Source organism: Montipora foliosa, chromosome 7 (genome assembly GCF_036669935.1).
Source record: "Montipora foliosa isolate CH-2021 chromosome 7, ASM3666993v2, whole genome shotgun sequence".
Classification (NCBI taxonomy): domain Eukaryota; kingdom Metazoa; phylum Cnidaria; class Anthozoa; order Scleractinia; family Acroporidae; genus Montipora; species Montipora foliosa.
In genome coordinates this window covers 37283473-37307214 of record NC_090875.1, presented here as the reverse complement: position 1 = coordinate 37307214, position 23742 = coordinate 37283473, and the positions used below count along the sequence as shown (strand labels likewise).

Below are 23742 nucleotides of genomic sequence, written 5' to 3'. Positions count from 1 at the left end.
AACTTCAGACAGAATTTCATTCAAATTTAAGAGTTTTTGAACTACGAGAAGTGTAATATAACTTATTATTTAGAATACCGACAAATGCGAGACTATGCTGCTAGAAGCTTTGTTTAATACATTGGTTTGAGCTTAAATATAATCCTGACATTTGCGGACCGGGAACCTTTTGGTGTGGCCACAAACTTTGTTTCGAAAATTCATTGGAAACGTCTGCAATCCACGACATAAGTCCTTGGCACACCTTGATCAGATACCGGTAGCACGAAAATGCATTTGCAAGCTATTTCGTGAACAATACCTTATGACATCACTAGAATAGAGAGCCCCCTTCCTTTCCTTTTTTTTTTTTCCTGACGAGATAATTTCTAAGCCGATAGGGTAAACTTCATGTAACTGAAGTGAAAGAGGAAACGTATATTTAATGAGTTGCTTGGATGACTCGGATGATCATCTGAGATAACTTGCACCCACTGATCTAAATGTAGATTACATGAGTATTACCCATTTAGATTGTGTAACACGGGTGACTAAGAACAACTAACTTGCCTACGTTTTAGACGTAAAAAGATGAGTCAATTGCAAATGGTTTTGCTTAAGTTATTTTACCCCAAACAGGATGCGAATTGAACTTCAGGAGGCCGTCATTAGCGAATGATGGTTATTTGCTGGGGCCAAGGAAAAATTCGAACAACATAGCTTACTGCACATTCCGAACACTTGAGCTAACCGCTACCATTAAGGACGCACTTAACCCAAAAATGGAATACCCACCTACAAGTCAGTTTGTTCACTTTGCCGCTTGATATTGAATTGTAAACTAAAATACGAATTCGTTTTTCTCGAACACGTAAATCAATATTTGTAAGTGAGCATGTAGACAAGTTTAAAACTTGTTCAGTCAAAACCCCTTGAAAAGGGATGACGAAGCCAATATGGCGTGGTGTGGCGTGAAACTTATCATACTGTAGCTAATTGACAGTTGAAAGTACTCTTTTGTGTATGGTCAGACACCGAATCAGCTTTTGATAGTATTCAAATCGGTTTCTTCACTAATGCAAATTGTTGACCTCTTGACGTAAAGGAAATAACTCGGATGTGTTAACAGTTCTTATTGAGTAACAGTCAATTTTCGGGAATTTAGATGGGAGAATGGCGGCAAAATCCAATACAAGGCCTTTAATTCTTGCCTTGCCATCTGTTAGTTGGGTCTATTAAGGCAAGGGAGGCAAGGGTTCCGTTTTTACACTAAATAGTGGAAAGGATTGCATTTTTATTATTGAAGAAAAAATGAAATATAAAAAGAAGGGAAAACAACTTTTGATATGTATAAGTTGGGAACGATGCCCAGGAACTGTCGATCGACTTAACTAAATTATCTATTTCGTGTTCCGGTCCGAATGACTATCTTCTTTTTTTAGTTAGTATATGTTATCGTATGAGCCTGAGGGCAATTAAGGATTAATTCACGCGTATTTTCAAAAATTTCATAAAAGTATATAAATATTTGGAGAATTTTGAAAATACAAATTAATCCTTAAATGCACTAGGGTACATTACATTACATGTTTATCACATAAAGGGCAAAATTATTTAGAGAAGTCCGTTCTAATGCCGCGACAAATGACAATCAACTTAACACGCTTTCATTCGGTCAAAGTTCAATTCAACAAATCGTTGCTGTCAACAGGAATAGGCCTTAAAACTGTATTTATAAGTGAAAAAAAATAACCAGTTTCATCAGAGTCAGAATCTGGAAGAAGATTCTTTTGTAAGTAATAATGCCTTCTTGATTACCAAAAGTGCTCTCGTGAAAAAGAAAAAAAAAATGCCCTCTGTCTCAGCCAATCAGCATTCAGTAATTTTGCCCCGTATATGATAATAGAAAAAATCAGTCTAGTGCAACGTAATTTTACAAACCGAACTGCAAGAACGACCTCTGATCACTTGAAAGCAAATTTTCCAGTTATGCTGAGTATAATTACACTGAGTGTCACGAAGCTGACTCCCTTAAGGTTAAAGTGCCCTTTTTCTTTCGAAATCTGACTCTGAGCCTTGCGAAAGCGTATATGTCTGAGTGCCTTTAAGTAATAACTACCAGAGCTATTTTTAAATCAAAGTCAGTTGCTTGGCATCAGCTCTCCACCTTAACCAAGAACGTCTTAACCTCAGCACTGACGGCTTAAATACCCAATATGTCGGTGCAGTTTTTGATTGAGCGAGAATTTGTAATATCGTAGGCCCGCGGGAGCACGCGCACATGCAAAACATGCTTAGCAGCTTCCGCGAATGTTGCCCGAGGTAATGTTAACGGTAACCTTGAACAATGTTCAAAATTTCATGCGCCAGAAGCGTATCTAGCTTGACCAGTGAATATGTATCCTGGAACTGAGTGCGTACTACGCCAAGTGTAGCTGTGCCTATATTTACCAACTATTCATCTTAGTGTCGGTGGCTAGTGGTGGATATTTAATATCCACCACTATCCACCGACAACATTTTCGGGCGCAAATTCCTCGCGAATTGCTCGGAGATGAATAGCAAAGGGTATCCGGAGTTCTAGTAATCAATCAGAGCGCGCGTTCAACGCTCTCTACGATTTTAGTATATGCTAAATATAGATAACAACTGACCAAAACTACTCCCCGCTAACACTACGAGAAAACATAACTTTTATCCCGGATGCAAGTCATGTTTGTGTTCGCCCTTGAGCATGCAAGAAGCTGTGACTTGTGCAATTATTCAAGAATGCTTTCGTTTTTGAAATCATTATTCAATTTTATGACGCTAAAGAAAATCGAGCATTATCAATTAACCAGGTGCGTAACGAATGCAAAAATTCCTGTTACTATGCGCTGCTATGGCAAATCTTAGACCTTTGGTTGTTTGCCTGTTAATTTGTTGGTTTCATCAAGGTAAGACGAGAAAAATGTCTTAATACTATTTGTAAGCTCTTGTAGAATTGAAAATTATCTCAAGTCAAGTGTTGCATGGAAGAAACAAGCAAACAACCTTCCTTTAATATAAGCATGCAGGTTCACTTTTTTGTGGAAACCGAATAGAATATCGTGAAAAGATCGACATAAAAACCTCTAAGGTTCATGTCGACATTTATGTGTATACATTTCTCCGTAACTCGAATGATCTTGGCCTGTCAAATCCGCGGCTGTTGCTGAATTGTTTGATTAAAAAGGAAAGCATTCAACTGCAACCTCGCGGTTTGTTCAACCAAAAACGTTCCGCTTTGTCGATGTTTTCTGTCATTTATCAGTTAAAAGTTTATAGTTCCTCCACCCATATAACTTTGATTAGCTTTAATATACAAGTCGGGTTCATTTTTCACCGCACTGCGTGCACTCTCTATTCGAGGAGGGTGAATAGGAGTCAGCTAGAATGGCGGACGTGTCTTTTTCGTCTCCCGCTTAAAAGCTATTTTCTGTTACTTTCTTGTGAAACGCACGTGTATTTCTTTAACGTTATAGGCTAGTTTTTGGTACTCTTTTTAAAATATGCCTGACAAGCATAAATGTAGGTCTAAATCGAGTTCTGGTAAAGCGACTGAAGCTTACGAAGACGTTGAGCTGGTCTTTGGAAACCTAATTCGTGAACTTTTTCAATCCCAAGAACGCCTGTTGAAATCGTTCGCTGAAAGTGCAGCTAACTTAAATAAAAAGATTGATGTACTAGAATCTGACCTGCGAGCTAGTCTTGAATTTAGTCAAAAGGATATTGCTGAACACAAAACTATAATTCAGATGATTGATGTGAAGCTGCAGTCTATTGTCGCTGAGATCAACACGATTCATACCGTTGGAACAAAGCAATTTGAAAAAGTAATCTACTTTGAAAACCAAAGTCGAAGAAAGAATATCCGTATTGAAGGCGTTGCTGAGGAATTAGTGGAATTCGGTTAAACTTGGGAGAATACTGAAATCAAAGTGAAGGAAGTGCTTGCTCAGAAACTGCAGATGCAGACATTGCCATTAATCGAACGTGCGCATCGAACAAGGAAAGGAAAAAGAACCTATGATACTCAACAAACCGACAACAAATTTTATGATTGGAAGACGAGAAAAATCATCCTTAAGAAAGCAAGACGAATCAAGCCTCCTGGTATCTATATATATATGAAGATCTAGCATTGGAAACTAAAGCTAAGGGAAGGGAACTTCTCCAGTTTAAGAAAGCGAAAGTGTCGGGGGTGGAAGCTGAATAACGAGTATATGGGTCTAAAAAGGCCGGAATAATGAATAACGCAGTTAATGTGCCAGTGGAATAATGAATAACAGCAATGAATAATGAATAACCTAGAAAAATTTAAAAAGAATAATGAATAATTCGAACTAAACACACAAAGAATAATGAATAATCGAGGTCCAATTATTCAGCTCCACCCCCGAGAAAGTGGTTCCAAGGCAAGATTGCGTATTATTATGAGTAATAATCTATAGATTTAGCAAAGCCTAAAAGCGTAGCTCCCTCGTTATTTATTCTTACTGCCAGTAGGGTTGGTGAAAATAAAAGGTTTTCGAATTGTTTTGGTATTTCCGGTTACTGCTTAATTCAAATTTTTTCTTCGCTTTCTTATGTAGAAGAATTCATTGCGTCACTGGTGAATTCCATGGTAAATTTCACGCAAAAAACCGATATCGTATGAACCACGAAGCGATGAGTGCGATATCGGTTTTTCAAGCAGAATTTACTATGGTATTCACCAGTTTGGCAATGAATTTTTCTTGAATCGCGTGAGTTTTAAAAGAAAACTAGCACATCCTCGGCGAGCGAATGGAAAAGGGAAAAAGTCATTTCAGAGTCAACTGTCAATAGCCAGCGAATAGGAATGACGCTAAAATAGCCCATTTCCGAGTTGCTGCATTTTTCAGCTTCAAAATGAGTCCTGGTGCACAACCATTCAAATGTAAATGAGTTGCGTATTCTTATGCAATCCAATTTTATACAAAAAGGCATTTGTCGCTAGATATTTGTTTAACAGTTTGAATTGAAATTCACGCAACTTTGTGTCCGAAGTGACACGATGGGGCAAGCTATAAATTTCTTGCCCATCAAGGGTATCACTTACAAAGGAGCTATTGTATTTCTCTTGAGCGGAGGGTATGGTAATAACTCTATTTCTGAGTTCTTTATAAATAGTTTTTGACACAGTTTTATTGATCGAAGTATTTTGCCCGTTTAAACGTAAAACAATTTGCTCCTGCAAATTAAATGCCTTTTTAACAGAAAAAGAGATCTATTTAATGAATCACGCCATTGGCTTGGGAGGGCATTTAACACAGAAATAAGTCTAAATTGATCCAAAGGAGTAAGGTTCAGCTCTCGTTCGTGTGTAGCCGGGCAGGTTAAAGATCGTGGGTTCAAGTCCCACCCTGGTCAGAGTTTTTCTCATTGTGTGGGCCCAATTCCAATACTAAGGTTGATCCCTGATGGAATAATTGGGTACCAAAACTTCACCGTAGTGTTAGGCCTCATTCGAACTTGCAATCATTACTCCAAATGCTACTGAAGGACAACAACTAGCGATTACCTAAAATTAGGCTTGGGCCGAGCCGAATTTGTCCTTGTGAATAACATCTCACATACCCACGGCCAGCTCCCGTTCTGGCCTTGTAGCTCAGTCGGTAGAGCAGCGTTGATCTAATCCGAAGGTCGTGGGTTCAAATCCCACCCTGGTCAGAGTTTTTCTCTGTCCTTGTGTGGGCCCAATTCCAATACTAGGGTTGATCCCTGATGGAATAATTGGGTACCAAAACTTCACAGTAGTGTTAGGCCTCATTCGAACTTGCAATCATTACTCCAAATGCTACTGAAGGACAACAACTAGCTATTACCTAAAACTTATTTCCCTTACAAAAGTTGAGAACCAAGACTCAATTCGAAACCGAGACAAACAGCTACTCGGAAATGGCCCATTAGAAACCGTCGGGAAAATTTGTCAGTTCAAGGTCAAAAAAAGAGTTTTACTACTACTAATAATAAAAATGTTTGGTGTGTAGCCAGGCATGTTAAAAATAATAAACAAAAGTTGACACTGGCTAAAATATTGTGTTGGACGTTTCGGCAACTGCTGTTACCTTCCTCAGCAGGGATAAAAAATGCAAAAATCTAACGGCGTCCTGATGGTACACGATGCGTATAAATATTAAATCGCACCTCAACGAATATTTCAAAATAAAATAGACAATAAAAACAAAGATCTCCAGAGCATTCTAAAATATTACTACAAATTCTTTATGTTATTGTAAACGTTTGGAAGTGCTATATGTTCGTTTATAGCGTTCATGTCTCGTAAGGAATGCCAAGCCTCAAGAATAAGTCTTTGTCGCCATGCCGATGACCTGTCAACAATTTCGACGTTCATCAAGTCTATTTGGTGATTGTAGCACATGTGGTGTTTGGCCAACAAGGAGTTTCCATCTAATGTCGCTATGGCCTTTGTGTGCTCTTTGACGCGTGTTTTTAGCGAGCGCGATGTCTGACCGATGTAAACACAATCACAATCTTTGCATTTGATCTTATATACGATTCCTCTGGAGGCCTCCCTTTCGATCTTGTCTTTTGGTTTTTTAAGTATGTTTGAGATTGTCCGAATAGGTTTATGAGTGACCTTGATGTTGAAACCTCGAAGAACCCTCGCGATTCTTGGAGAATCCTTTGGCATGGGGCAAAACAACCATACCGCGCTGGTCAGAATCACTCACTTCTTGTTGTCTGTTTCGTTGGCGACCATTATAGATGAAACTGGCAGGGTAATTATTAGCGGTAAGGGCTTCTGCTACTCTCTTAGTTTCTCGTGCAGCTCCTTCTTCGGTGTATGGGATATTCTTTGCGCGATCCATGAGGGTGCGTACGACCGAGTATTTATGTTGGGGGTGGTGATGAGATTTGAAGTCAAGGTAGCGGTCGGTATGGGTGGCTTTCCTGTATACAGACACGGTGATCGAGCCATCGTCTTGTCTGGTTGTTCTTGTGTCAAGAAAGGCAATAGAACCTTCTGATTCTATCTCGATGGTAAATTTGATGTTAGTGTTGATAGAATTGAGGTGTGAGTGGAATTCATCCGCGTGTTCCCTTTAATGCACACATGGCTGTCATCTACGTATCTGAACCACCATTTGGGAGAGTTTGGAGCCGATGACAGGGCCTTTTCTTCGACATATGCCATGACGAGATTGGCCAAGATGGCGCTGACTGGAGATCCCATCGAACAACCGAAGATTTGTTTGAAATGGTCACCTTGGAATACGAAGAAGTTATTGTCGAGGACGAATTGTGGAAGGGCAATGATATTTTGGATGGATAAATTTGTTCTTTCAGGTATTGATTGATCAAAGTCCAGTCTTTCTTTAACAACTTCCATGGCTAGATGGGTAGGAATACACGTAAACAGTGACACGACGTCAAAGGATACTAGGATTTCGTCGGGATCCACAGACATAGTGCGGATCTTTTCAAATGCAACTGCACTGCACTGCACTGCATTTAGCATTCTGTGACTTGTAAATCATATGACGTGCATGTGACTGGAGATCCACCACAGTAACCCTTCATCACGAGAAGCGAAGATCTTGTTATTGCTATTAACAGAGAGACCGACAATGGATACCCAACTCTCACTGTAGTGAACGACGGCACAAAATCTATATCATACGTATCTTCGTATCTCTTCGAGCTGGAAACTGCAGTGTACACAAGCTCCTGATCAATCAGGGTGATTGCTGCAATGTGATCTTGTATGGTTTTGTCACAGAAATTGATTTGTTTCTTGTCATGGCCTTTGTTTGTACTCCACCTCTGTTTTCTTTAAATGATCTTCAGCCGCTTTCCGTATTTCTGCCAGCGTTCCACTTAGTGTCACACCAAGGAGCTGTTTCAGGGTGTTCCATCGCTGAACTGAAGTTACTGTCTTGCTTTTTGAATAGAAACTTTTAACCTCCAGTTCGTCGATTAACACGGGACCATCAGGAGAAGTAAGGAAGGTCTCGTTGTTCTTGCATTAAACTTGGGTGGAGGGAAGATTCCTATTGATGGCAGAAATCTTGTCAATTGGACTATATAAACGGGCACGATACAGCGTTGCAGATGCAAGCTTGCTATCCCACGATAAGAATAACAGCCAGCCGAACTTTGCTACGGAGACGCTGAGCCATGGTGGTGCCACTGGACCGCTTTCGAAGTGTTCGAAGCAAGCCAATATTTCTATTGCTTCTTGAAATATCTCAGATGCAAAATATATTACAAATTTAGTTCAACCAATTGGTAAAGATCGTATATTGGAGTAGAATTTTTATGGCACAATACCGAACCAAAACTCCATATGCGAATGCAGATTTCAACTGCCGTATGGCAGTTTATATAGACATTTGAAATTGTAAAACTCTTTTTGACCGGGAATGAGAAAATAAGCCAACTGTTAACAGTTTAGGTTGATCAAACTTGCGTTACACTGCTCTTGCATCTAATTATTGGACTCAAGCAGTGCTCGCTTCATCGCTTCACATTAATCATTATGTTTTTCTTTGTTTTTCAGGGGCAGTGATCTCAGTGTTTGCGGACCCAAATTATGGTACCTTAAACTTAGGCTTAGAAGAATATATATCTGGATTTTTGTTCAAATATTTTCGAGATTTTATGTGGTTTATGCACTAGTCATTTGTTTCTCCCACTCCTTGACTCCCGGGGATGGGTAGGGAAATTACATTTGAATGGTTGTAAAGTAGGTGTATTTCCACTGGGGACTAGAGCAGACAAACACACGTAATTCCCCCACCCCTCTGTTCCTAAAAGCTTCTGAGTCATCAAGGAAATGTTAGGGAGATTACCATAATATACAGTTCTTGCCATTTTTGTGTGCCACATGAACTATATAAGGAACGACGCCATATTGATTTTGCACGTGTGAAAATACTCATTACCACTGCTCTTCGTTTCTTTTCAGTCCCAGTCCTCCTAGGTAAGAATTCCCCGATATTTCCCCATGTATGTCCCCAGAGGGGTAGGGCAGAGGAACGAAAATCTTGTAATTTCCCTACCTCCTAGAGGCGTAATTGTGGCGTAATCTCGCGTAATTGCTCTAGTAATTTCCCCATATGTCCCCACTATCCCCGGGGGTCGGGGGGTGGGGGAAACAAATGACTAGTGCATTAAATGTTATCTACTATGAATACTTAGCAATTCTCTCAGAATTAAGCAGCAAGCAGCCTTCCCTTAAAATGAGTGAGAAGCGTCGATAATGGAAGCGTTTTCATTTACAGTACAAACTAAATTAACTTAACACCCGATTGGCAAATTAGGTCGGAAACTGTCCGTCGAACGTGGGCAGGTACAGTATTTGACTGAGCTGCTTGGAAGTCCAAAATATATTTTTTTAACACTAAATAAGTAGATGTGATTCATGGTTCGAGTTTGATGGATTCCGTCGGAGCAATTTCGATTCAATTCGTTTGACTAGTTACGGTGGGATTTTTAAAGGATTTCTGGTTTGCCTTCGATTAGTTAGCCACGAGCAGTTCGCTTTTCGCGCTCCTGCAACGTAACTGTTCTATTACATTGATATTGTGACATTGATTGACTGATTGGTTGTTTTCCGTAAACCACGCAATAACTATGTTGGTGTGTTGGACAGAGTCGTCTAAACAATAGAAGCGCATTACATCCAGTTTTTGTCTATTTTTTTCTACAAATGAACTTGTATTTATGATCAAACAAAAATTAAACATAAATAGCATTTGATATATTAATATATTACCTTATTATAATTCAATTTTATATTATTGCGCGATCAATTCAAGGGAGGGTGACACAAATGAGTTCCCTTTTTTTCAGATTTTATGATCGTTTTGTTAAACAAATATAATCAAATGCAATCTTAGGAGAACGCAGAACGGACGAACAGACAAAGACGACAGTGAAAAACAACAACACCAAAAAACAAATAAACAAACGAACAAAACAAAATGGACGGTCTCAGTTGAAACTATACCATCAACAATCAATTGACAATTGTTAACAATCCTACGATGCGTACTGTGGCTGAGACTATACATACAACCGGCTTTTAAACAACCAATAAGCATAGGCTGTGCTACCTGACATGATTATTAACCCTCTTTATAGGCGACGCCCGTTTAGTCGACGGAGGTGCTCCCAGTCAAGGAAGGGTGGAGATCTACATCAATGGCTCTTGGTCAACCGTCTGCCACTTATGGTTCGGTTATCAAGAAGGTCGAGTATTGTGTAATCAGCTTGGCCTTCCTACGCTTTCCCAAGTGTATTATGGAGCAGCTTTTGGCGAGGGCAATGGGTCCATTTTAACCGAGCAATATGACTGTCAAGGAAACGAGACGTCACTGCTCGACTGCTTTAAGACTGGTTACCATCCTTACTGCGGCGCTCACTATCAAGATGTAGGGATTGCTTGCGGGCCGTTTGTAGCGGCAGGTATGTTAAGTTACGGGATAATAGCGGAACCATGGTACGATTTTTTGGGTAATCTATCGATGCAAGAAATTTTGCTTATAACGTCACGTACGTCCGCCCGTACAGACTGCCGGGGTGGAGGTGGGGCGAAAGGATAGCCTCTGGGGACGGGAGTGTTCGGGCAAATTTTTTCTTGGCCGGAAATCGTGTGGCAGCGTTGAATTGGCAAGCGGCGTTTTCTGGCGGGAATCATGTTAGTGACGAGCAACGGGATAAAGGGCAGGAAAGAGCACGAGAGAAGAGGCTTCAAAATTTGAGAAATTTAAGCTAAGAAATCCTCGAAAAAAGCCAAGGAAGGAGAAGAAAAGAAAATTTCAATGAAAATCAACGGAAAGCCGAGAGAAATAGGGCAAGAGACAAAGCACTTATTTACAAGGGTTAGCTTTCAGGTAATGTTTTCCTTCTTAATATATGCCTCGCTGCCTCACATATTTTGTAAAACTAGCTAAAAAAAAAGAAGGCCTGAAAACGTTTGCAATTCCGTGTTGACAGAGATCCTGACATATTTTAACAATCACATTTATTAGCTTTTTGTGCGAAATGGATGTCCAGTTGTCAGCTGCTTTGTTTGATTGAGAAATTGCAGTCGAGTAAGCGAATATTTTGCGCTTTAGGTCGACTTTTTAATGAGTAAAGATTTTTACTATTAGGTGGGTTCATACCAGCGGAGTAAGTACACCTTAAGTATACCCGAGCTCAAGTATACTTAAGATCGTCCATGTTTACTTACCGTGATGAGCGTTCATATTAGAGTTCAAAGTATGCTTTCAAGGTAATCGTGTTGTCAATCAAACACAGCATGGAGACTTACATAAGGTCTTTGTCTAAAAAGTTGTCCTCATCCATCCCCTGGTAAGATCTATACGGATTCATTCACAGTCGTTCTTCGTCGAAGTAGAAGCAAATTTTTGCGTGTTCGCGTGTTTGTGTGCTCTGAATTTCCCGAATTTCATGCTTGATTGACGTCCGTTTCCGGAATGTGTTTTGATAGTAGATAAGTAAGCTCGTAAGGATGGTCTAAACTAGACTTGAGAGTGTACTTCGGCTTCTTTGAAGGCAATGCATTACCATGGCCACAAAGTAGGCTACTTGAGCTGAAATTAAAGCCGTTCACATCTGAAGTAGGGCTCAAGTGTACTTAAGGTATCCTTAGTCCGCTAGTATGAACCCACCTATTGTTCTGAACCGTGATGAGAAAGAGAGTAAAGATTGTCAGTCAAACGAAAATGTTGTGAAAGAGATTACTGTGCACGTAATTTCAGTTTTAGTTGTTGAGTAAAACTGTTGGTTATTTTTTGGAAGGCTTTTTCTTTACTACATGCTTTCAGCTCAGGTGTTTGATCTGTTTTATCACTGTAAACTGTACACACTAATGACAATTAATTTCTACTTTATGCAGAAGCATAACTACTGTCATAAATACTATACACTCTTTTTTTTTTAATATAAGAACCTTTTTTATAAGAACGTTGAGGCTGAGGTTAATTGGTGTTTGTATTTAAAATGAAAGCATGAAATAAAGGTAAAGAAATGTAAATTAACCCAAATACTTAAGGGCATATTAAGTATTTATATTATAATTTATAATCGTTACAAAATCTTAAACTTCAACACCATCATAGCAAGCACTTTGATAGGTTTCCTAGTGAAGTCCGCAAGGTTTCAGTTATTAAAAAACTATACCATGTAAAATTATGAACATCTGTAAGAACGTTTTCAGTCTCACAACGCCAAATTATATATGAACGTTGAAACTCAACCCAAATTTAGAGCTTTTTATTTAAAAAAAGAGTGCATAATTTGTTTTCTGGGGTTAGAGGCGGGAGCTCCGCTTTTTGGCTTGGCTAAATCTATATATTATAACTTGTGTTCGATCCCTAAAACGATCCATGTTTTTTTTTTTTTTTTTCACGTCTAACCTTGAATACAGTACAATGAAGTGCTAAAGTACCGTATGGCAAGTTTGTTTATAATTTCTAGTCAAATCAGTGTTAAAATTAACCCTAATTCACTCGTGCGTAGATGAAATTGCCGTAGAGACCCGAGATAAGGGACTGCGAACGGTAAACAGCATTCATTAGCGATTTTTCCCAGGCATACCAGCGAAATTTGAATAAAGATTGCCAGACTGTCACAACCTATTGCTTGCATCACTCATTATACCTCAGTAACTTCCTTTTATAGCTTCAATATTCGTGTAATCGCCCTCCCCCTATTAATAGCTTCAATGCACTTATATAGTAATTTGAAACAAAACTTTATCAAGAATTTTAATAAAACGACAAAACGTTTGAGTTTACAAGACATGTTTCGACAGAAACGTCTGTCATCCTGAGTTAATCCAAGTACAAAGCGATGGACGCTGAATTTATAGTAAGTAGAAAATGCTAATTGTGATAAATAGTAACAACAGAATGAAGCAAAGCGTGCAAGTGTGAGAATTAAAGCGACAATTTTAGATTAACATGGTGTAATTATTGTTGATTCAAAGAGGGTTGTTCTCTCTGAATATGAATAGCCTCTTTTATCTTAAGTTGAAAACTGGTGGAGGCGTGATCCAAAACATGGAAACAATCTGCTGAACACGAAGCGTGACAATGTTCAGAATTTTGTAGACTTTGGATGTGCAGGCTGTAGTGCCTGTTACGTCAGCGAAACGGTCCGGCATTTTTCCACGCGTGTGTAGGAGCAATTAGCCAGTGATAGGGCCTCTTACATTTGGATGAACTGAGGATGACAGAAGTTTCTGTCGAAACATGTTTTGTAAACTCAAACGTTTTGTCGTTTTCTTGAAATTCTTTACTTGTTTGCTACTATCAAGACCCTTTGGAAAAAATTATCACCATTTTCAGGTCACCATTAAATAAAAGTTTGACTTCGTAGTTATGCTCATGATAGCGCCACCCTTGAGTGTGTTATTTTTGTTTATAAAGAAAACAGTTCTATCAATACAAAAAAGGAAGTTCAAATAACCAACTTACAATAAATTCTTATTATTCAGAATGCGGTGGTCTAGTGAAGGAGCCACTGGAAGAACTCTCCTTCCAAAGAGGTGACAAAATAACTGAGAATGGGTGTCAGTGGAACATTGGAGACATCTATGATCCAAATGGTGATCACGTGATTCTTGCTATTGATCCAGTTTATTTTTGTAGGTAAGATACAGAGTCGCTGCTTCGGTTTTTTTCCTCTAATTTCACTTGTTGGTTATCTTATGACTAGGAGTTACAATGGTCTTAGTACATGCGTTGAGTCTTAATTGCACTCTCAGTTAATGAAGAAAAAAAGACAAAATATATCGCTGTGATGTGAAATTGTCGTTTTCATATTGTTGGAAGCCCAACTAGACTCCTCCCGCACTAGGCGATTTATTTGTCTATATAATCAATTCCATGCTACAAATGCAATCGGTCGTTTTTAGCCATGAATGTACTAAATTGAATTCATCCTTACAAACTTCAAAAGAATTCGGAGCAGGCCACTTTTTCATTCCATCGAGAGTCAAAACTGGCAGACCTGTCGTCTATTGAATTAACGAAAACATCGATTAAGCTAAGCTGCTTCGCCGAGGGCATACAGAACGGGTTTAATTTCGTTTGCGATGGATATTTTTTCAGTCAGCAAATAGTCGAATGTGCTGGTTTGCAGGTACTTTTTATGAAATTCAGAATTTGGTGTAGACAAGATTTGTTGACATTTGTGGCAGAGTATAACTAATGTTGACAGCCTTGTGCTGATGCGCACATGTTAACAGGTTCCTTTAAAGAGCCGAGCCAGGAAGCCAGAGTTACATTTGCAACAGATCTACCAACTAAATGCAAACTGAAGACGATTGAGATGAATTCAGTACAACTTGCCCTACTCGCACATTCTGCGAACGTAAAACGCTATTTAAATAGGTGAAATCCTTTAACGTAATCAAGTGGAAATTCTTTCAGTATCCATTTTAGTTAATTGTACCTTTTTTCAGTTTCAGGATAGTCGTTAAGGACGGCTATGGTAAGAATCTTTTGTACAGCTACTGTGGCCTTCGTGAAAGGGCCTTTCTCAGTACTTCAACCCTGAACATTTCTGTCGAAGTTAGAGCGTACAGCAAGTATAATACCTTTACTGCCCGATATGCCATCCTTAATGGCAGTATTTACAAAGGTAAGGAATTCGGTTTGTCTTGTTTCCGTTCTGTTTGTCTAGTGTGGATTGTTATTCTGGAGTGTAAGTCAGACGAGGCGTCTCCAGGGTGCAGTTTTTTTGTTTGTCCCGTCTCCGTCGCGTTGCCTTAATTCTTGTGGAGGCGGCGTTCGATCCCCCGGCGTGTTTGGCTTGCTGGTTGCACTTTCCTTTTGGGCGTACCCACACCCTCATACGGTGTGGGATTGGAAATTACTGCCGTAAATGCGATTATGTCTCAAGGAACTGTTTATGAATGGACCTTTTTGGCCGTACGGCGCCCATTTTGAATTCTATTGTTTCAAAAAGCTATTATGGGATGCTTAGGGGGCAAATACATAATAATTTTCCGCCTGAGCATCCCATAATAGCTATTTGAAACAATAGAATTCAAAATGGCCGCGTATTGCTGAATTGAATCCATGGAAAGTTTTAGCAGCGCCTACCAAAACTATTACTATTCTTGTTTATTAGTTTGCTGTAAACAATCAGTTCCACTGCGCGCCCTTGATAAGCTATAAATGGCATATGTTTTATAGTTACGTTCTACGCTGAACTGAAGCAATCACGACAGAATGTATATTCTGGAGAACTTGGCCTGCTCCAGTATCCAAGCAATGCCATAATCTAGAGGCGACTGCAATCACTTGGTTTGAAATACTACAATTATATAAACAGAAATTTCAAGCTCGTGATACAACTTTTTAAAGACATGTTTCGGCATGACTCATGCTATCATCAGTGTAATATGTTGTTTCCTTTTCACTGTTTTCGTGCACTAGTGTTGATTACATAATCGAGTCACAAGAAGCAAAAATTATTGTTGTGTTGTAATTGCGCATTTAGTCCTGGCTTTAAGCGGCTGATTTAGATCGCTTCTTTGAGCTTAAGACAAAGTCTAGTTTTGGCTGAATCTACAATCTTGGAACAGTCAACCGAACACTTGCGGTTACAACTAGGTGAACCGTTCAGGTGTTTGAAAACATGAGAATTTTGTCAGTCGAGAGATGCTCTTTTAGACTGGTTGCAAAGTGGCGTGACGTCTCGCCAATGTAACGGGAGTTACAACTCGCACAAGTAAATTGATACACAATCATAGATTTTAATACATCTGGAATAGGATCTTTGATACTGAAAAAATTCTTGATTTTGAAAGAAAAAAAAAGCAATTCTGATGTCTAGATCTTTGCAATAAACGTCCACCAAGTGTTTCAGTTTTTTGCGTGTGACGGTAGAGAAGTCACCCACAGATAGCAGTTCGAAGTATCGAATACCTGTAGTGTTTTCCCCAGTGTTGCTTTGAGTTGGTCTTTATACAATTATATAGATATAAAATAAAGTATCGTATGAAACAAGCAAGGGAAAAAGGATCTTTATGAATAATAACGTAGAAATTTGATAACGATATACCATAACACGATGCTAAACTCCGTGCCTATTGACAATTGAAAGTGCATCAGGGAGGCCAGAAAAAAACCCCATATATCGCAGCATAGAGACGATGGAGGAAATCTGGACGGGGCCAAGACGCAACTCTCGCTCCACCGTTGAGCTGGAAATTGACACTAATAGACAATGAAACTCCAATCAACCTCTCATACACATTGTGATCTCGATTAATTCCTCGGTAGATCGTTTCTGACATCTCCGCTTAGTGTTTGGGTTCTTCCAACCAGCGTGCCTGTCCTTGAGCTCTGGATCACTGATTTGAAGCCTGCGTTGCTAGCGCCACCACCTTTCATACTGTGAGTGGCAAACTCCTTAACACCCTCTACTAATGTAGCCAAGAATTTTCTCATGTTGTCTAGAGCGCTGGAATAACAAATACCTGCATATTCAAGAAATCGCTCCTGTTTCTTACACTTAACAACTCTACGAACGATGGGAGCCAATTGACGCTTGTCGGTCGACAGCAACAATGACATAAGATTTTCCGTAACTGACACAGGACAAGTAATTTTACCGGATCTAGCTAGTATACTGGTGTGACCGTTGCGATGCTGGTGAAAATTGACAAATGTGAATCGCTATCTGAATGTCACATGGTCGTATCCCTTGTATTTTATTTATTCTAAACAAGCCGAAATAACCAATGAGGAAAATGAAAAGAAAACGTAGCGTTAGTAACGAAGCCGAAGGAGTACTATCACGTTCTGCTATCTCAAGTAGCATATGCTCGCTTATCGGCTCCTTTAGCTGAACGGGTCTCGCTAACCTCCCTCTCGCTCCCTCAGCTGCAGAAGTAACAATAGGGTAGTCCAATGGAGAGGCTAAACCGGCTAATTTGTGATCCCATCTAATGCTATATACAGCCGTGTCGATGACTGCACTCCCATGACCGTTCCGGAGAGCTGTGTTGGTTAGTTCTAAAATATAAAGGGCGACATGCAGCGGCTCTGCGGGCACATGAGGACTACGTTGTACCGACCCTGGATTTAACCAACTGCGCCAGCGATTCCATCCACTGGTGTGTCTGGCAGTGGTGCCTGGGGCGTTGGCTGACAGGACCAACTCTAACAACAGCGGAACTTGGCTGTACAGACCAGCGTCCCCCAAGCTCAAGGCTTCTCTTCAGATACCGACTGACCTAATATCTGTCGATAAAATAACAAGGAAGGCAGTAAAAAGGTACTACTGATTTCTTTATTATTACTACTTTTTTTGGAATAAAATTAAAGCCAGTAGAACTCATACGCTCTACAATGGAGCTGATAACACAATTACACCTGACCAATAAGACAGGAAAAACGCCGAAATAGGCGCTTGTGCTCAACCAAATAGGGAGCTATGTTTTGAACACCTCACTAACAGGCAGGCTGGCCGAAATAGCGCCTCTTGCTCAACCAAGGAGGGAGCACCTCGCCAAAAAGGCGTAGCCAAACGGCTCTCACGCTCTACAATGGAGCTGATAACTCAGTTTACACCTAACCGTAAGACAGGAATGGCCGAAATAGGCACTTGCGCTCAGCCAACTAGGAAGCTAATTCCTTAACAACTCACCATATAGGCAGGCTGGCTGAAATTACACCTCTCTTTCAACCAAAGAGGGAGCACCTCGCCAAATAGGCGTAGCCAGACGGCGCTGACACGCACTACAATGGAGCTTATAACAAAATTACAACCTGAACAATAAACAGGAATTGGCCGAAATAGGCACTTGCGCTCAACCAGCAAGGAGACATAAATTATTAACACTTGTCCAAAAAGGAAAGGATGGTCGAAGATGGTCTACCAATGACGAAGACTTGCCACGCACAGGCGTAGCCAAAAGGCTCTTAACGCTCAACAATGGAGCTGAAATGTATTGAACAACTGACCAAATAGGAAGGGTGGCCGAGTAGGCAATTCTGAATATCAAAACTACTGAAAACTGTTTTTTTTTAATAGGAAAAATAAAGATAAATTTTGCTTGGATGAAGAAAAATAATTTACAACATGTACAACGGGATTAAATACAAACCAACGTGCAACTATGTGATATCCACCCTTAATGCTAGAAAGCTAAAGGACGGACTTCCCGAAAACATTGAGTCTCGCGGACGCTAATACTCTTTGTGCCCTTGGCCTGGGATAAGGAGATCCTCAATTCGCGGAAGCACGAAGGCGACAAGGATAAATGGGGCGAATCTGCCCGGAGTGCTGTGCAACAGAGACCAGAACGATACTGAGGGCCATTCCGGCACTACTAGAGTACCAACAGCTTTGTGGCTAGCCAGCTTTCTCCGAGATGGTGGAAACAGATGGACTAGGGGACACAGCCCGTTGTTGTCTGTACTCCAGCTCTGCGCTAAGGTGTCGACTCCGAAACAACTGGAGGAGAAGAACTTCGAGTTGAATTTAGGAACTTTGTTGTTAAGGTGCGAGGAAAATCGATCAATCGAATGGGGCCCTCATTTCTTATCAATCATACTGATTACGCGGGGGTTCAAACGCCACGAAGATTCTCCTCACGAAGTAGCTACTGCGCCTCAATAGAAATTCCGAATCGGAAACAGAGCTTTAAAACCTCTAACAATACTTCCTGCAAGTGAGGCTTTGGGCTTCCAATCGTTAGGATACGAGACGCGCCCTGATTATCGACAAAAATCTTGACTGATCGATTTGCCAATTTCCGGAATGTGATCGCAGAACGTACAATACTGCTTTTAATTCTCGAAGATCTTCATAACGAAAATTACATTTGACTAAATATCTGTTGACTTCACGCAGATCAAGAACTAAGCGTAGTTTCTTTCTTTCGGCTACTGACAAAGGGTTGACACAATGCGGCGGGGAATTTACTTTGCTGATTAAGCTTTTCTCCGCCACAAGAAAATTCAGCGTTATCTTCATTGAGCTCAGTATGAACAAAATCAGAATCTCCACATAGACCCTCGATGAAACTTGCATTGTCAACGCGCTCTAGTCAACATGAAGATAACTTATTCTTCGGTCAATTATTTGCCAAATGGCCGAACTGCCAGCACTGTAAACGAAAAGCCAAGGAAAGAAAAATTTAATGAAAATAAAAAACAAAAAATAAAGTAAACTGCCTGGATTACTTGCAGCTAAAGTGACAAACTGAAAGCATAACTGCTTTTACATATGTTTTTAACAATGCTAAATAATAGCATGGGAATTTGTGTGAACAAAGACATCCTCTTCGTGTTCGTATTGCTGTTTGTTCCCTCTACTTTTAAATTCGTAGTGATCGTGCTTCGCGTGTCTAACCGCTGCTTCAACCGTCTGTGAGTTATCCTGCTTATACGCTTGAAGACGGGTATCGATAACAATGGAAATTGAGTCCGTTATGGCTGACATTGCACGAGTAACAGCTTCGGAGACCGCCAGATCGACGTCTAAAGAAGTCCCTGCTTTTTCGTTAGCCATCTTGAACAGCAAAATAAAGTAAACTGCCTGGATTACTTGGAGCTAGAGTGACAAACTGAAAGCATAACTGCTTTTATATATGTTTATAACAATGCTAAATAATAGCATGAGAATTTGTATGAACACAGACATGAATTTATGCAAAACATGTATAGCATAACGCGTAGACAACCATTATCTACTAAACTTCGTAACGGAGATAATTTTTATTACAATGACTTTCCAACATTATTTACAGCGCCACAGGTGGATGGATGGAATGTTACCGTCATTAATGTTTCAGAATCGAGTATTACCTTTCAATGGCTAAACCTAACCGATATCAGGCTTGGAAACCAGGTTCGGGCTTATGTTGCAATAGTAAAAACTACTGATGGTCAAGAGATAGCAGGGGACATTGTTTTTCCAAACGTTACGTCCATAACATTAAGCGGACTTAAAGGTGGCACTGAGTATCGTCTCTTCGCTGTTGTAGTGGATGTACTAGGACAACCACACAGGAGTTCAGAAGTATCGCTTTTTACCGAGGAAGGTGGTGAGTGTGAAAAGTAAAGTTAGATGAAACACGCGATGCAAACAAATATACCCGACGACTTGTTGTATGCAGTCATTCAAAAGTACGTTCATGCTGTCTCTCTGCAAGAGCAATATCACAACAGTGAACATTATTGCTTGGGCTTGCTTTGTTTTCAGGGAAAGGGAATGGACGAAATAGAAACAAGTTTCGGATTGAATAAACTTTGTCTATGTGGCTAGCCACATAGCCGCCTTAAAAACAATTTCGATCCAATCAAAATTACACCCAATAGAGGAGAGGACAAAAAGTCTAATATCTAATAAGCAAAAGAATTTGATCAGGATAAAGTGAAGATAGAACTCAACTGACTTTTTCTGCTTGTGAGCTGACGGATCTAAAAATACATGTCATAGTTAATGCGCTGGTAGGGCTCCCGTAATAATAATTTGTTACACCCTCTAAATGAATGCCCCAGCCATGCATTGCTAGTTCAGGTTAAACATTCACCAAGATGAAGCAAAAAAGACCAAAAAAAGAATTTTTCGTTAAACATCTCTTACATCAGTTATGCTATTTGTCAGTATTACTCAACGTAAGGGATAATCGATCATTTTATATATGATGATTTGGAGAGATGTCGTTCCCTGAAGTCTTTACAACCGAATTGCACGGAATCCAAATTCGCACACGCAATAGCATTTTGTACTCGTACCACGTTGTATAATGCTAATTAATACGAAATTGCTCAGTTGTGCACAAACAATCCAGTAGGTTAGTCCCGTTTATTTGCCCCCGTGGATTTTGAATTAAATTTGTTTTAAAAAAGCTACCAAAAATATTAAAATACCCTTTTCGCTTCCACTATAAAACTTGTTTTTTTTATTTTTATTTTACGTTTTTGTTTCTTCTTTCTCTCTTTCTTCATCGTAGTACCCAGTATAAGTCCTTATGTATCCGTTAACAACAATTATCCTGGAGGTGACAGCATCAACATATCATTATATCCAATTCCCGAAAAATATCACAATGGCAAACTTCTTGGCTATAACATTAAGTACAGAACTTCGTGCTATGGAATCCCAAAATTCTCCGCTCAGGTCAACGTCAGTGCATCGACCAGAAGTTACATCTTAACTGGGCTTCTGCCAGGAAAAGAGTACTACATTCTGGTCGCTGGGTTTACCTCTAAAGGAATTGGACCGTATTCTTGGGAAAACGCGTTCACCAGTAAGTGGCTATTCGTAGGCTTCGTGATTTGTTTGGTTTAACAACACTGGAAGTCATAAAACTGAGTAAATATGTTAAGGTAGTTTTAAGTGCTAGAATGCATGGATTTACTTTGGAACGCTAGCCCAAGAAATGGGGAACCAATTACGAAGCAAAACTAATATCAGTATTAGTATCAGTTTTTGTCTTGATTTTTTCCCACTTCCTCCCCTCATGCCTTCGAAAAGCCTTAATACTCAGACTAGACTGACCTTAACGTTCAGTGTCGGTCATTTGAAGGATAGTGTTATTTGAAACTACTGTTGACCTCAGGAGAGGAAATGCAGGGATTGAGAATAATAAAGAAATCAGGGCTAAAACTAATAGGCAATTTCCGAGTTACCTTGCGCCTGTTTCAAAACGAGTCCTCGTGCAAAACATTTTATATGAAACTGAGTTTGATATAAAAATGGACCTCTAGGCAGAACACATTTTCATATGAATGGTTTTGCATTAAGACTCGTTTTCACACAGATGTAAAAATAGCCTGTTGAAAACAGCTGCCCTTTGATAACGCATGTGTCCACCTTTATAAAATAGAAGCCGAAACGTTGTTTTTTTTTTTGTCAGCCTGTGAACCACAACGTACGTTAACTGCGAAAAACGGTACACTATACAGCCCTAATTACCCATGTTCCTTTCGCGGGTTGCATTACTGCCGCTGGACCATTGAGCCGCAACTTGGCGGGAGCCCTGTCAAAGCGATATGGATAAATTTTAATTCCTTTGAAGTAGATGGCGATCGTCCTTATTGCAGGTGAGATTTATCTTATTATAACAATCAAGTTTAACAATTGCTTCGGCATGCATATGGTATGAACAGCTATAAGCGCCACGTACTGAAAGAACAATAATGTTACCCAAAGGAGTAGAAACTCGCCTATACTCTCGATGGGTCTAAAGGGTGTGTGGTTAAAATCAATTAAAAATTAAACCTCGAAAAGGAACAACTCCTTAAACGAAATTTGGAGTTTTGAGGAAGGAATCTGGGCGATTTTTAAGCAAGATTTTGTGTGACCATTTAACCATGGTGTAGTAGCCTAATGTTTATTGAGCTGGACTCCGGATTTAGCGGTTCGTGTTCGAGCCCTGGCTTGGGGTCATTGTGTTATGAGGTTGAGAAGACAACTTGTTCTCTGAGTACCTACAGTATATTCTTCCAGAAAGGAATAAAATTACTCCTAATCCCTTCATGCTACCTGCAGTAACCGGAGATACCTCCTGACCTGATGACCAATAGGTTTGTGGAAAACTGGATCCGACTACATCAAGTGGTGGCACATTTTGACCCCCAAGGAACTGAACATTGAACGCATGCGTTGTTCTTCGATATGATCTTCCTGGTGCCGAGACCCGGGACGGATTCCGCTCGGAAACTAAGAGAATCTTTAATTAATCACCTTTGAATTCGTGTTGCGTGCTATTTGTTTTTAATGACTGGTGCACGGCAAGAAAGCCCTTGTTTTCTGGTGATTTTACTAAATGGTGAATGACAGGAAAATGCCGTGTTCACAGCTCGTTTTCCTGTTTTTGAAAACGCGCGGAAAACTCGGTGTTCACTAGTGGTTAACAGAGGTAAAATAAGTTGTTCTTACCTAATTTTCCTGCACAAGGAAAACAGGTTTTAACAGTGTGTTTTCCAGGGACATTTTACCCCAGTTATCCGGAGCGAGAAAACGAGGCGTTCATTGTATGTTTTCCTGAAGTTGTAAACGTAATGAAAACATAGCATTCCACAATGGTTTTCCTACAGGAGCATTACACCGGAAAACATGCTATTTTGCTGATTGTTTTCCCCTGTTTTCCGGAGCGTTCTAACATGGAATTTTTCAAGTGTTTTTTGGTTTGGGAAAACGTGGTGAAAACGCGATGTTCAACGTCCATTTTGCTACAGTAGTGTTTCACCGACAAACACCCTGTTTTCCTGAGTGTTTTACCCTGTTTTCTGTAGAATTCTAACACGGTATTTTGCAAGTGCTTTTCGAACTCAGGCTGACAAAATGCCGTCAAAATGTCAATTTTCCGATGAACGGGCGGCATGGTTGAGCACTTTCCAATTCCCATAGATCAAATGAGTGTTAACATGGTGTTGCAGAGAATTTTCCAATGAGAGCTAACGGCGTAGAAAATTCAGATGTTCCGCCAGCAAAGGTTTTAAATGAGTCATAAATTGAGATAACACGAATGACTGGAGAAGAGCGCCATATTACCCGACACAGGTCGCCAAAGCTTGGGTTTCGTAGCATCTACGCAAGTTTTACGTCACCTATGCCGTAGAGGAATTCAAGTTTCATTGGTACCGAATCTATAAACGACAACTCACTTTTTAACTTTCATGTCATCCGGTGTTTGATTTCAGTCGTGAAGTGGGTCGTGCGATAGCCTTGCCTGTTGCGCGTGCGCAAAATGTGATTAATTCCTTTGCAGCT

General features: G+C 40.0%; 1 protein-coding gene and 1 long non-coding RNA gene across 4 annotated transcripts in view; both read left to right on the top strand.

Annotated features, from left to right (window-relative positions):
• The window catches only part of LOC138009455 (uncharacterized), a 96561-nt gene that overhangs the window by 626 nt on the left and 72193 nt on the right, over window positions 1-23742 (top strand). For 2 of the 3 annotated variants that reach the window (XM_068856476.1, XM_068856475.1), the window contains exons 1-8: window positions 2745-2915; window positions 8546-8581; window positions 10132-10455; window positions 13496-13649; window positions 14465-14643; window positions 19769-20065; window positions 20978-21274; window positions 21884-22070. In XM_068856476.1, coding sequence (XP_068712577.1) covers window positions 2831-2915; window positions 8546-8581; window positions 10132-10455; window positions 13496-13649; window positions 14465-14643; window positions 19769-20065; window positions 20978-21274; window positions 21884-22070 — 1559 coding nt within the window. In that variant the 5' untranslated portion in view covers window positions 2745-2830. Of the gene's footprint in view, window positions 1-2744; window positions 2916-8545; window positions 8582-10131; window positions 10456-13495; window positions 13650-14464; window positions 14644-19768; window positions 20066-20977; window positions 21275-21883; window positions 22071-23742 lie in introns of those variants that run through there. The other variant, XM_068856477.1, reaches the window with a different exon arrangement.
• The window catches only part of LOC138009457 (uncharacterized), an 8685-nt gene continuing 7024 nt past the window's right edge, over window positions 22082-23742 (top strand). The window contains exon 1 of the long non-coding RNA XR_011124393.1: window positions 22082-23742. This exon is cut by the window's right edge and continues 3431 nt beyond it. This is a non-coding gene — a long non-coding RNA (uncharacterized lncRNA).